This window comes from Electrona antarctica (assembly GCF_951216825.1).
Source record: "Electrona antarctica genome assembly, chromosome: 3".
NCBI classification, from domain to species: domain Eukaryota; kingdom Metazoa; phylum Chordata; class Actinopteri; order Myctophiformes; family Myctophidae; genus Electrona; species Electrona antarctica.
In genome coordinates, this window is record NC_136808.1 from 48,600,102 (window position 1) to 48,615,181 (window position 15,080).

General features: G+C 48.6%; 1 protein-coding gene across 1 annotated transcript in view; it reads right to left on the reverse strand.

Moving 5' to 3' along the window:
* Positions 1-15,080, reverse strand: part of ush2a (Usher syndrome 2A (autosomal recessive, mild)) — a 363,038-nt gene that overhangs the window by 9,725 nt on the left and 338,233 nt on the right. Inside the window, exons 77-84 of the mRNA XM_079496383.1 lie at positions 13,471-13,752; positions 12,289-12,458; positions 11,622-11,955; positions 3,040-3,246; positions 2,531-2,623; positions 1,595-1,740; positions 514-632; positions 328-426 (exon numbers count right to left, since the gene is read on the reverse strand). Of these exons, the coding sequence (XP_079352509.1) occupies positions 328-426; positions 514-632; positions 1,595-1,740; positions 2,531-2,623; positions 3,040-3,246; positions 11,622-11,955; positions 12,289-12,458; positions 13,471-13,752 (1,450 nt within the window). The remainder of the gene's footprint in view (positions 1-327; positions 427-513; positions 633-1,594; positions 1,741-2,530; positions 2,624-3,039; positions 3,247-11,621; positions 11,956-12,288; positions 12,459-13,470; positions 13,753-15,080) is intronic.

Here is a 15,080-nt window from a genome sequence, read left to right on the forward strand (position 1 = left end):
TCACAGTAGTCCAGTTGGACACTGTACTGCCCATGTACTCACCCTCATTCAGAGTGGTCACAGTAGTCCAGTTGGACACTGTACTGCCCATGTACTCACCCTCATTCAGAGTGGTCACAGTAGTCCAATTGGACACTGTACTGCCCATGTACTCACCCTCATTCAGAGTGGTCACAGTAGTCCAGTTGGACACTGTACTGCCCATGTACTCACCCTCATTCAGAGTGGTCACAGTAGTCCAGTTGGACACTGTACTGCCCATGTACTCACCCTCATTCAGAGTGGTCACAGTAGTCCAGTTGGACACTGTACTGCCCATGTACTCACCCTCATTCAGAGTGGTCACAGTAGTCCAGTTGGACACTGTACTGCCCATGTTGTTGAAGCAGGCGGCCCTCAACTCATAGCTGGAGTACGGCTGGAGACCTGAAAGTTAGCTTTTTAATCACTGCATACACAGTTATATTTTGTATCATTTTCTTCTGTATTATAATTATATCAAGATGAACAAACCTGTCACATTGTAACTCCCGTGCTTGCCAATGAAACAGGTTTCTATTGGTCCTTCTGTGCATGGGAGGGATATAGGCTGGGGGGGCTGGGGGCAGGTCGGCCTGACATGTAGCTCACAGCTAGAGAGAGAGAGCGAGAGAGAGAGAGAGAGAGAGAGAGAGAGAGAGAGAGAGAGAGAGAGAGGGAGGGGGATGGGGGTGTTAGTTTACATACAGTAGTATCATAAAGACCTGAGACCAGATTCTACAAATTCTGACAGTTTTCTAAAAAAAAAAAACATGTTTCTGTCAGTGGTATACCCAAACCTTTTCATGTCAAGGAGCCCCAGAATTATATGAAAATATTCTGTACCAGAAGCAAATATTTGAGTCACATTTTCACGATTTTTCAAAAATAGCAGATCTACAAGCTTGTAGATCTGCAGCTAAAGTTTATAATAATGGTTAAAAGCTAAGCCGACACAGATGCGCCCTCAGGTCTAAATGGGTAAATGATATGTGTGCGTGTGTCAGTGTTGATTTCGTCGACTAAAACTAAGACGAAAAATGTTCGTCGACTACCTTTTTTCACTGACGAAAACTAAATGAAAAGTAAGCTATAATGACTAAAACTGAGAGTAAATATACTGACAATTATGTTAACAAATAAAAACTAGACTAAAATGTTAGGAAGGGACTAGTGGAAAAGAGATCCAGTATAAGTCATTTTACACTTGGTTGCATGCTGAAAATAGCCGATCTACAAGCCCACAAGCTTGTGAGCTTGTAGATGGGCTATTTTCAGTGGGTTAGATGGGCTAGATGGGGCTTAGATGGGCTATTTTAAGTGTAAAAAAACGTCATTACGACGGCATCAAGGCCCGCCAAAAATACATTTTAGTCGACTAAATCGACTGCAGATTTAGTCGACTAAAATCTTATGATATTTAGTCGACTAAAACTAGACTAAATGTAAGCTATTCAAGAGACTAGGACTGAAACTAAAATCAAAATGTCCTGCCAAAGACAACACTGGAGTGCATGTGTTTGAGGTCAACTGGCTGTATAGTCACAAGTCAGTCAGTAGCATCTTGTCTTCCCACCTCTCGATGACTCCGTTGGGTTCCTGGGGTTCGTCCCACTCCAGCAGCACAGAGCGAGAGGACAGGGTCAGGGGTCGAGGGGGGTGCTGCTTGGCCGGGGGGGCAGCCAGCGTACGGAACTCTCTGGTTGGACCTCGATTACAGCACTGCAACGGGACAGAGGTAGAGAGATGGTTCACCTTCAACCAGCAGGTTCATAGAATTAAGGTCAATCTTATAGGGACAAGCATGAAATCACATCTATTTTTCGTTTGAGGGGCGCTATAGCCCCTCCTATATACAGCTTTTGTCGCCACAAAATGTCCGCACCACAAACATTAAATGCCATTGACAATGGCCCAGTTCCCCACAGGACACCTATTACACCATGGTGTAAGAGGTATGGTGTTGCACATGCTCAGTTGCCCTCTAGGCCGCACATGAAGCCTGTGTGCGACCTAATTGCACACAGGCTTCCTTTGTCCTTTGTCCTTTTTAGGACGTGTGTACACGTGTGTACACGTCCTATGGATTGTATTTCATATGACGTTTCCACATGTCCTACAGTCTGAATGTGTTAATACAATATAAGTTGGGGTAGTTGTATTCCGTCTCCCTGTTACTCTATTGAGACATTTAGATTGTGTCAAATTAAATCAAATGTCATGTTTCGTCTAGATACAGGATCGGACACAAATTCTGACAATTTATCAAAAGCAGAGACTTGTAACGTTACAAGTCTCTGCTTTTGATAAATTGTCAGCAACCTGAACCATAAGTAGCAGTATTAGTCCTACCTGGTAGCAGGTACAGGTAGGTAGCAGCATTAGTCTTACCTGGTAGCAGGTACAGGTAGGTAGCAGCATTAGTCTTACCTGGTAGCAGGTACAGGTAGGTAGCAGCATTAGTCCTACCTGGTAGCAGGTTGGTACAGGTAGGTAGCAGCGTTAGTCTTACCTGGTAGCAGGTACAGGCCTCCACGCCAACCCAATACTTAGTGAATGGACTCAAACCGTGGATGGTTTGCTCACGAGACGTTCCCTCTGACAGCTACAGGAGAGGAGTGAGACCAGGGAGAGAAAATAGTGTGGACAAAAAGAGAGAAAAGAGGTGTGTTTAAAATGTTAGGAAGGGACTAGTGGACAAGAGATCCAGTATAAGTCATTTTACTAGTTGCATGCTAAAAATAGCCGATCTACGAGCTTGTAGATCGGCTATTTTCAGCAAGTGAAAAAAAAACAGTCATCACGACGGCATCAAGGCCCGCCAAAATACATTTTGTTCGACTAAATCAACTGTAGTTTTAGTCGACTAAAATCTTATGACATTTAGTCGACTAAAACTAGACTAACACTAATACATTCCAGGAGACTAAAATGTGTCGAAAACTAAATAACTATAACTATAACTATATTCAAGAGACTATGACTAAAATACTAAAAATAGAAACACATGACTTCATTTACCACAGAGTGAGTGTTGCCGTGCAGCGAGAACACCCGGTAGAGGCTGACGATCCCATTGGGCCGGGCGGGGGGCGGGATGTCCACCATGGCCGAGGTTGCTAGGATACGCAGCAAGGAGGGGGGCTCTATGCCCTCAGGCGGGGCGGGGCCCGTTCTGCCACTGGCCCACGGGCTGGCCGAATGACCGGCCTCGTTCACCGCCATCACCTGTCAATCACAAACACCATTTCAGACCAGATTTGACTGAGAGCCTGCCATCGCGCAAACTCCAGCTTTTCACCAGAGGAGCTTTTTCTTTATCCAAAATGAGTTAATAGCACAGGCAGACTCTTCATATACTAGAGCATGTCTGAAATAAGTGTCAGAGCTGAAATCGACATGTAAATATGAAATAAATCCTTAAACATGTAGCTAGGTGTAATGTTAGAGACCACAGAAGACATGTAAATATGAAATAAATCCTTAAACATGTAGCTAGGTGTAATGTTAGAGACCACAGAAGACATGTAAATATGAAATAAATGTTTAAACATGTAGCTAGGTGTAATGTTAGAGACCACAGAAATTAACCTTTCAAGCCTGTTTTCTCAACTCGCTGTTTTCTGCAAGACATTACTCTATAAGCCATATCTCCAAAACTGGTGGGTCAAACTGAACAACCAATATGTCAATTTGAAGCTATGATTCCCTGCTTGAACGAAAATTCAAAAAGATCCAATGGCAGTCCCTCAGTTAAATCTAGTCACATTCGTCCTGTCAAAGGTGAGTGGCGTAAAAGGAAAAGGCTCAACGTAGACATAGCACTCTATAGTGTATACGCATCATTATATATAGATAGTCCACTGTTAGATTCTTAGCTTACGTATGATTCTTGATGACAATTTTGTATGTACCATATGTTGTTCTTGCTTACTGTAAATCGCTCTGGGTTAAGAGCGTCTGCTAAATGCCTAAATTGTAAATTGTATAATTGTAAATTGTCAATCACTCGGCCTGTTTATAGTTACCCGTTGATAGTATATGGATCAGTGGTTCTCAAAAGTTGGGTCCGGGAACCCCCCAGGGGTCCTTGAGGGGGTTCTAGGGGTCCCCAGTAAAAATGAAGAACTGTTTCAACACTTAAGTCCAATTTTATTTTGCAACTTAAAAATTGCAGATCTACAAGCTACAAAATGAGTCGCATCATGACGTGATGTGAGCTTGTAGATCTGCTACTTTTTGAGGGGTGCTAGCCCCTCAAAATTCACGCACGCACGCACGCACGCACGCACGCACGCACGAGAAGGAGAGAAGATATCATCTGCATGACCATTTTTCACCTTCATCAAGGAGTAATTCATGCACCACACACACACACACACACACACACACACACACACACACACACACACACACACACACACACACACACACACACACACACACACACACACACACACACACACAGATGTTATTTGTGTCGTCTTGTGTTGTAGTATAATTAGAGTCCGTACACAGCTAGGGTCAGAGGTCATGTACCGCCTGTCACACGTCACACACAACGCAGATGGATGAGCTACGGCGTGAATGACTGCATGTGTGTGTGTGTGTGTGTGTGTGTGTGTGTGTGTGTGTGTGTGTGTGTGTGTGTGTGTGTGTGTGCGTGTGAGGAGTTAAATTAACCCCAATAATAGTCAATTAGGCTGTGATCAATCAGAGTGATTGATCTAAGTGACATCCCAGATGGAGTGAGAGGAGATGGGAGGAGTGGAAGAGAGGAGAGGAGAGGAGAGGAGAGGAGAGGAGAGGAGAGGAGAGGAGAGGAGAGGAGAGGAGAGGAGAGGAGAGGAGAGGAGAGGAGAGGAGAGGAGAGGAGAGGAGATGGGAGGAGTGGAAGAGAGGAGAGGAGAGGAGAGGAGAGGAGAGGAGAGGAGAGGAGAGGAGAGGAGAGGAGAGGAGAGGAGAGGAGAGGAGAGGAGAGGCAGAATTAGGGCCCCAAACCAGACGTTGATACACAGTGGGATAAAAGGTGGAGGAACGGAGAGAGAGAGAGAGAGAGAGAGAGAGAGAGAGAGAGAGAGAGGCATAGGAGTTAGAGTAATGAGGAGAAGGGTAAGGGGCAGGAGGAGAGGAGAGGAGAGGAGAGAAGGATGGATGAGGGATGGAGAGAGGAGGGGAGGTGAGCTAAAGGGCAAGTTGTCTCCCTGCTAAGGAAAAGGTCAAGGAGAAGTGGTGTGTGTGTGTGTGTGTGTGTGTGTGTGTGTGTGTGTGTGTGTGTGTGTGTGTGTGTTTATGTTCGTGTGCACGATGTGCACCTGCGCGTGTGTGCACTTTTGTATATTTGCATATTTGTGTGCGTGTGTGCGTGCATGCGTGCGTGTGTGTGTGAGATGTGGTGTTCAAGTGTGTGCGCACATTTATGTGTGTGATACATTTTTGGGACAAGCACGCACATGGCACACACACAAATACACACACACGTGCATGTTCGTATGTACATGAGACAGATGAGACGAGTGTATGAATGGCATTAAACGGAAACTGACATTCAAACAGGTTAGTGAATAATAATATATAGCACAATAATGCATAGCAAACGTTTTGTGAAACTGCTGAACTCATTCATTCACGTATGCCAAAAAAATGGAGGCAAGGAGAACGGACTGTGCAGGTGCTGAGTGACTTTTAGCTTTTAGGGGGACCCCAACCCCACATGTCTTTTAGGGGGACCCCGACCTCACATGTGTTTTAGGGGGACCCCGACCCCACATGTCTTTTAGGGGGACCCCGACCCCACATGTGTTTTAGGGGGACCCCGACCCCACATGTCTTTTAGGGGGACCCCGACCTCACATGTGTTTTAGGGGGACCCCGACCACACATGTGTTTTAGGGGGACCCCGCCCCCACACGTCTTTTAGGGGGACCCCGCCCCCACATGTCTTTTAGGGGGACCCCGACCCCACATGTCTTTTAGGGGGACCCCGACCCCACATGTCTTTTAGGGGGACCCCGACGCCACATGTCTTTTAGGGGGACCCCACCCCCACAAGTCTTTTAGTGGGACCCCGACCACACATGTCTTTTAGGGGGACCCCGACCCCACATGTCTTTTAGGGGGACCCCGCCCCCACACGTCTTTTAGGGGGACCCCGACCCCACATGTCTTTTAGGGGGACCCCGACCCCACATGTGTTTTAGGGGGACCCCGACCCCACATGTCTTTTAGGGGGACCCCGACCTCACATGTGTTTTAGGGGGACCCCGACCACACATGTCTTTTAGGGGGACCCCGCCCCCACACGTCTTTTAGGGGGACCCCGCCCCCACATGTCTTTTAGGGGGACCCCGACCCCACATGTCTTTTAGGGGGACCCCGACCCCACATGTCTTTTAGGGGGACCCCGACGCCACATGTCTTTTAGGGGGACCCCACCCCCACAAGTCTTTTAGTGGGACCCCGACCACACATGTCTTTTAGGGGGACCCCGACCCCACATGTCTTTTAGGGGGACCCCGCCCCCACACGTCTTTTAGGGGGACCCCGCCCACACATGTCTTTTAGGGGGACCCCACCCCCACACGTCTTTTAGGGGGACCCCGCCCCCACACGTCTTTTAGGGGGACCCCGACCCCACATGTCTTTTAGGGGGACCCCGACCCCACATGTCTTTTAGGGGACCCCACATGTCTTTTAGGGGGACCCCGACCCCACATGTCTTTTAGGGGGACCCCGACCCCACATGTCTTTTAGGGGGACTCCGAGTCCCCGACCCCACATGTCTTTTAGGGGGACCCCGACCACACATTTCTTTTAGGGGGACCCCGACCCCACATGTCTTTTAGGGGGACCCCGGACCCACATTTCTTTTAGGGGGACCGCGACCCCACATGTCTTTTAGGGGGACCCCGACCCCACATGTCTTTTAGGGGGACCCCGACCACACATGTCTTTTAGGGGGACCCCGACCACACATGTCTTTTAGGGGGACCCCGCCCCCACATGTCTTTTAGGGGGACCCCGACCCCACATGTCTTTTAGGGGGACCCCGACCCCACATGTATTTTAGGGGGACCCCGAACCCACACGTCTTTTAGGAAGACCCCGACCCCACACGTCTTTTAGGGGGACCCCGACCCCACATGTCTTTTAGGGGGACCCCGAACCCACATTTATTTTAGGGGGACCCCGACCCCACATGTCTTTTAGGGGGACCCCGACCCCACACGTCTTTTAGGGGGACCCCGACCCCACACGTCTTTTAGGGGGACCCCGACCCCACACGTCTTTTAGGGGGACCCCGACACCACATGTCTTTTAGGGGGACCCCGACCCCACATGTCTTTTAGGGGGACCTCGACCCCACATGTGTTTTAGGGGGACCCCGACCCCACATGTCTTTTAGGGGGACCCCGACCCCACATGTCTTTTAGGGGGACCCCGACCCCACATGTCTTTTAGGGGGACCCCGACCCCACATGTCTTTTAGGGGGACCCCGACCCCACATGTCTTTTAGGGGGACCCCGCCCCCACATTTATTTTAGGGGGACCCCGACCCCACATGTCTTTTAGGGGGACCCCGAACCCCACATGTCTTTTAGGGGGACCCCGACCCCACATTTTCTCACATGCTGTCCCGACAGAAAAGTTAACAAAGGCAACAACGGATTTCTACCCAGCAACAACGGCCACGCTCTCTCTCTCTCTCTCCCCATTAGTAAGACAGTTAATGGCTCAACGTGACGCACCCTTTCATTCGGCGGGGTTGATTAATAAGGCTGTCCCGGATAGGAGGAAGTGGTTCAAAGTTAAAGGGAACCCGGATCACCTTGCCCTTGGTTCAGTGTTAAGAGGCACAGCTCCTGTCTTTGTCCTCGTGTGATCTACAGTCTTTTTACAGTCCTCTCTCCTCTGCTCTCCTCTCTCCTCTCGTCCTCTGTGGGCTCGCCCGCCCGGCCTGCCTGCGAGTTGCCTTATTAGTCGCAAAAATAAAAATAGGCCCCCGTTAGCTACCATGGCAACAAACGAGCCACCATGGCAACAAACGATTACGGAGAACTTCCAGAGTGCACTCGGGGCCGCTCATTGGGCGGTCCGGCTGCCGACTCGGTCGGAGCGCTCCGATAGGCCGCCTTGCGCTTCTTGGCGGCAGAGAGAGTTGAGGTGAAGGGCTAAGTTGTGGGGAAGTGGGCAGTAATTAAAACCAAGCATAAAGCTGTCAATAGAAGCTTATGACCCAGTGTAATTAGCCTAATATGATTTCTCTCTCTGCACTGTGCCGTGCAAAACTGACTTCCTGTCCTTGTGTACGTTTGAAAGAGCTGAGGGTGCGAAAGGGAGGAAGTGGGACACAGACGGACGGAGGAAAGAGAGAGAGATGGAAGTTGTAGCTGACATCCCTGGGCCTCTGTTTTCAAGGAACCATAACCCTGCGAGTCAGTGAAAGCATGGAGCATACCGCTTCCAATAAAACATTTAGTTGTAAGTTAACGCAGAGAGTATAAGCATAATTATAAAGCATCCTATTTTGGGCATGTCTAAATAGAGCACGTTAGAGACCAGGATTACTGCATGTTTTTTGTGAGGGTACTACCTACCCTAGGGCAGGGGTTCCCAACCTTTATATTGTCACGGACATATATATTGTCGCGGACCAGCAAAAGGAGGGGGGGGGGGGGTAACGTTCTCACGGAAGACAGTTGACTGGCCCTTAAATAGGCTACCTGCTGCTATATTATTATTATTATTATTAACGTTATATCATTGACCTAAATGGCGTTATATCAACAAAGTATGATTTTTTTTTTAAGGTTAGGCTTATGTCTTTTTCAGAAATTACTTTGGACATATGTGGAAAACTTTAGTTAAATATTCAGAGTGACGCACACATTACTTTACCTGGGTACTTTACCTATACATCATCTTCTGATACTTGAATGTTTTGACATGAAATAATAATCCTGTACCGTCACCGCGTGTTTTGTTTCATTAGCGCGAGCGACCGTGATAATATAGGCTGCAGCTGTTGTTGCTGCTGCTGCTGCTCGCTGACCACACATGAACGGTATAGATAGATACCAAGGATCGGTCAGTGATGTCACTATTATGCTATGCAACACTGAAGTAACACGGACTCGAAGCCGTTTATAAATCAGTCACTGACTTTTCATTCATTTCATTCGAACGGACAGAGTAAACTTTTGGAAAGTCCTTGTGAAGATGTGTCGTCTCACCCCCCCCTCCCCCCCCCCTCACCCCCTGCACAATCAGAAGCGTTTTCAAAGTGACGAGGAGGATACCTGAAAGCCTGAAAGGCATGCATTTGCATTCTAATGGGTGATTAAGGGTCGCGCAGACTCGTGCTCTAGTGTTTGTCCTCTTGTTTTCAAATGGATTTTTTTCGGGGACCCCCGAAAATGCTTTGGCAACGTCTCGGGACCCCCGCCCCGCCCCGCCCCCTCCCGACCCCCAATATAAATTGACTGCTACAATAACCTTAATAATAGAGACAATACACCATAAATAAATACTGAAACCATAATCATTAGGGAAGATGTATGCATGTACTATGTGTACTATATGTAAACTCTTCATTTCCACTTTACAGCCATTCAGTTGCAAAAAAAAATAATAATTTGGGGACCCCCCAAAATAACTTGGCGACCCCTCGAGGGGTCGCGACCCATGGGTTGAGAACCCCTGCCCTAGGGGACACGGGGAGAACATGCAAACTCCATCTGCAGGAAGGCCTTTTCGCCAACCCCAGTATGTATGGGCACTGTCTAAAGTCAACCCCACCCAGAGTATGCACTGTCTAAAGTCAACCCCACCCAGAGTATGCACTGTCTAAAGCCAACCCCACCCAGAGTATATGCACTGTCTAAAGTCAACCCCACCCAGAGTATGCACTGTCTAAAGCCAACCCCACCCAGAGTATGCACTGTATAAAGCCAACCCCACCCAGAGTATGCACTGACTAAAGCCAACTGACTAAATAGAGCATTCAACGAAAATAGGCGAACGTTCAGCAAAAACGGCCAATCCACATGCTCATAACGTGTCGCGCTGAGACACAAGTTTATAGCTCTGGGATTTTTGCAGTGTCATGTACATCAAAGTAAATCAATTACAATGTTACAGTGTATACTCGACCAAAAATAACACACCCTCACCTAATAACACGCTCAACCCCCCATCCATCCTTGGCCTACCCATATTAACCACTAGACGCCTAGAAGGTTGCTATAGCATCAACGCGCTGCTGTGCGCTAGTAGATCGGCTATTTTTGGTGACGAGATTAGGTCTTGAGGGGAATAACATCCCACCTGTGTGAAGTGAGGGGCGCTCTTATCATCGTACATAATCCATTCATTGTCAATGGGAATGTAATCTTTGTGTAGGACAAAATTAGCCGATTTGTTCGTCTACAATATGATGTAAATTCTCCATCCATTGTCAATGGGAATTTAATGTTTGTGTAAGACACTATAGCACTACACTAGCTGAATATAGGAGGGGCTAGCGCCTCTCAAACATAGCCACTAACCATGAAGTAGCCTACAGTTGCAACTCATGGTCCGTTCAGAGTTTAAGTGGCTCAGACATAGCTGAACACATGCACATCTGTCAAGTGCATGAGTAGGTTTATAACATTAGAACACAAACACACCATTACTCCCCCGCCCCCCCTCCCCCTCAGGGGACACACAGCAGCAGGAGCTATTAAAAGGTCTTTCCAATACAAGCTCAGTTACCAAGGGGGCTAACAGCTAATTTGATTGGCTGGCCCGTAATCAGGAAGCAAGGTGCTCTGAGGGGCCAGTGATTAATGGCTCTGTCGCCCGCCCGTCATTCGCCGTGGCCCCTCCTTCCCTCCCTCCTCCTGTCATAAATTAAGACCCTCGTAAATAAAGACGGCACAACAATCAGGCAAACTCAATCAATTACACGGGCTCTCTGGCCTCGGCTGCTGGAGTCTGACAGGAGGGAATGCTAATGTTATTGTTGCTTCCAAAGGGCTAGTCTGTCAATTAGCACAACAACATGAATATGGACCCCTCTGATTACTCTACTTTGTATGTCGCCGTGTGCGTGTGGACGTGTGCATGTGTGCGTGTGTGTGTACTGTATGTGTAAGAAGAACATGATTTTCAGTAAGCATAAATGCATTTGTGCATGTGCGTGTGCGTGTGACTGAGTCAGCTAGAGTATATATGTACTCTAGCTGACACATTTTGTGCGTGCGTGCGTGTCTCTAGGCAGACTAACAGTTGCATCACATCTCTTTCCTCAAATAGGGTTGGTTGTAAAAGCTGACCTCTCTGTAGGAAAAAGGAGTGATGGTAGTTGAGCTCCACCATGCACTCCTCTAATAGCACATATTCACCACCACGTGCACAACTCACATTATTCACACATGTTGTTGACATACAGTAATCATTCACATGCCAAGAATACCTCATTAAGAATGCCTTGTAATGATCATATGAAGATACAGCACATAATGAGAGGTGACAGTCCAGTTAGTTAGCTTTACTCCAAGAACTTGACCCCATCAACAACAGAGTGCACGCGCACACGCACGTGCACACCCGCACACACCTGGTACTGGTATGCGGTGTACGGCTGCAGTCCCTCATCTCTGCAACTGGTGGAATCGTTCTTGCAGACGAGCACCGCCTCCGGAACCTCCCCGCGGCCGTTAGTGGTCCGGTCCAGTCTGCGGTAGACCTCGTAGTACAGGACTCTACCATTAGGCCTGGCCGGGGGGGACCAGGACAGCAGGAAGGTGGTCTGCAGGCCAGACTGGCTGTCAGTCTGCAGGTCCAGCAGTGGCAGTGTAAGGCCAGCGGGGGGCGACTCCAGTGTGAGGACAGAAGACCAGTCGCTGGAGGAGCAACCCAGATCTGTACAGGCTTCAACCCTCACCTCATACCTGCACGCACGCACGCACGCACGCACGCACGCACGCACGCACACACGCACACAATGTATTAGACCGATTGCGCCTACAATACAATCCAAGTATCTGCTATTTTCTGTCAATTGTATGAAAAACCAAACATATTGTGGTAGACAAGATTTTAGCAGGTGAGAGAAAAAACAGGGAGAGAGGAGAGACAATGTTGAGGAGGGCAATAGATTTAAAGACACACAAACAATTTTTTTTTACAGTAAATAGTATCCATTATATAATAAAACAAAATAAAAAAGGTAATTAGGTCAACATTACCCGTGTAAAAGTTGAACGTTAATTGGGGTGACTGACCTGTGGTAAGGAGCCAGCCCCTGCAGTGTGGCGTGTTGGCCAGAGAAGGCGCTGTGCTGTGGCGTGTATACAGTGCTGGTGGTGGTGAGTTGGACGGGGTCTCGCTGGTACACTGTGTAACTGATGATGTCTCCATTAGGACGGGCTGGAGCGCTCCACTCCACTCTCACCTGCAACACACACACCGTACACACACCACGTTTATTTCACACACACCGTACACACACCACGTTTATTCACCTGCAACACACACACCGTACACACACCACGTTTATTCACCTGCAACACACACACCGTACACACACCACGTTTATTCACCTGCAACACACACACCGTACACACACCACATTTATTCACCTGCAACACACACACCGCACACACACCACGTTTATTTCACACACACCGTACACACACCACGTTTATTCACCTGCAACACACACACCGTACACACACCACGTTTATTTCACACACACCGTACACACACCACGTTTATTCACCTGCAACACACACACCGCACACACACCACGTTTATTTCACACACCGTACACACACCACGTTTATTCACCTGCAACACACACACCGTACACACACCACGTTTATTCACCTGCAACACACACACCGTAAACACACCACGTTTATTTCACACACACCGTACACACACCACATTTATTCACCTGCAACACACACACCGTACACACACCACATTTATTTCACACACACCGTACACACACCACATTTATTTCACTGACAATTAAGACCATTCAGGACGACGGGAACCCCTTTTGGTGTTTTAAGCATTATGTTATATTGTACTTTAGCTATTGAAAAAAAGCAGATGGTTGCTGCGCTACGAGCTTGTAGGTCTGCTATTTTTAGGACAGCGAGTGAGAACCGCGAGCACTGCAGACGATAGATGCGCTAATCTAAAGGCTGAACAGACAGACACGCTATCGCTATGCTATCTGTTGACGACATGTCAACGAGACGAGTGACGTCATACATGCGCCTGCGACACTGTAAAATGGCACCCCCTTTAGGATTAAAATATTAACTATTTTTAAAATGAATAAGATGTTGCATGTGTTTTACATTTTAAATGTTAGTTATAGAGGGCAAGTATAATGTTTAAAGCCATATAAGTCTTATCACCCAGGGTTCCTTTTAAGAGTGATGGTGAATGACCTGGTCTGGTGCAACAGCCTGCAGTGTGGGTGGCGTGACACCAGAGGGTGCTGAAGGGTTGGTCTTGGCCGTGGAGGCGGTGCTGTCCACCGCTCCTCGGCTGTTATTGGCCCTGACCACGTAGCTGTACTCCACGTTGGGCGACAACAGGAAGTCGTGGTAGTGGGACTCTGTGCCGACGTAGATGAGCGCTCCGTCCCGGCGGACCTCGTACCCTGTGATGACGCCGTTCGGGCTCTCTGGAAGCGTCCAGCTGACCTCCACAGACTCTGGACCTGTGACCTGGAGATGAAAGGCCAAAGGTCAAATCATGGTTTTACTCAACAAAAGATGCACTAGTAAATGCTCAAGTCAGGGCTGGACTGAGACAAAAAAATTCGGCCCGGACATTTTCGCGGAATTTGGCCCAGACTGGCCCACCACAACCAGCGCGCAGATACTCTACTGACTTTTCGGGTCGAGGCACATAAACAAATACTTGAAATACAAGCCCTTAACACCCAGAGCAGCATAAACAGAGTTCTCTGTCCTATCAAATGATAGCGCCCAGTGCTCAGGACAGAGATTAATAAAAGGATGGAGATTTATTGATATCAAAACCGATCGCATCGCTCCACAGGCTGGGAGCGTCTGTTGGGCAACATTTGATGTCATTTCCGGTTGGGACGTCATCCAAAATGTTCCCCCCCATATGTTTTAGACGTGCCATCGCGGTCCCGTCGCTAGTCGCGTTAGAATTAATCATACCTCCCGTTGTTGTCGATCGCCTCGGGGTGTTTTGGCTACATCAAGCTACTTCAGCTACATCCGGGATAGCGCCTGGTGCGTCGCTAAATGTGCTCCATTGCTGCAAATCGCTGGGCTCTGATTTAATGGTCCTAAATACCCCCGGGCGTTCAGGGTGTTAACACCACCACGTTTACACTACAACAAAAATGATACACAACCAACAGACTAACTAATTTAACATTTGGCCCAGACCGGCCCATCAGAGGGTCGGCCCACCAGAGGGTCGGCCCACCAGAGGGTCGGCCCACCAGAGGACCAGAGGGTCGGCCCACCAGAGGGTCGGCCCACCAGAGGGTCGGCCCACCAGAGGGTCGGAGGGTCGGCCCACCAGAGGGTCGGCCCACCAGAGGGTCGGCCCACCAGAGGGTCGGAGGGTCGGCCCACCAGAGGGTCGGCCCACCAGAGGGTCGGCCCAACAGAGGGTCGGCCCACCAGAGGGTCGGCCCACCAGAGGGTCGGCCCAACAGAGGGTCGGCCCACCAGAGGGTCGGCCCAACAGAGGGTCGGCCCACCAGAGGGTCGGCCCACCAGAGGGTCGGCCCACCAGAGGGTCGGCCCACCAGGCATATGCCTGGTACGTCCTGTGGCCAGTCTACTCTGGCTCAAGTATTAACCCATTTTGGGCGGGAACCCCTTTTGGTGTTTTAAACATTATGTTATAATTTAGCTATTGAAAAATAGCAGATCTACGAGCTTGTAGGTCTGCTATTTTTGAAAAATCGTGAAAATATTTATTTCAGAAAACTGGAGGATTTAGAAGATTTTTTTTTAAATTTCGAAGTCAGGCCTAAATGGATTAAAAAGCAAAAATTACGAAGTGC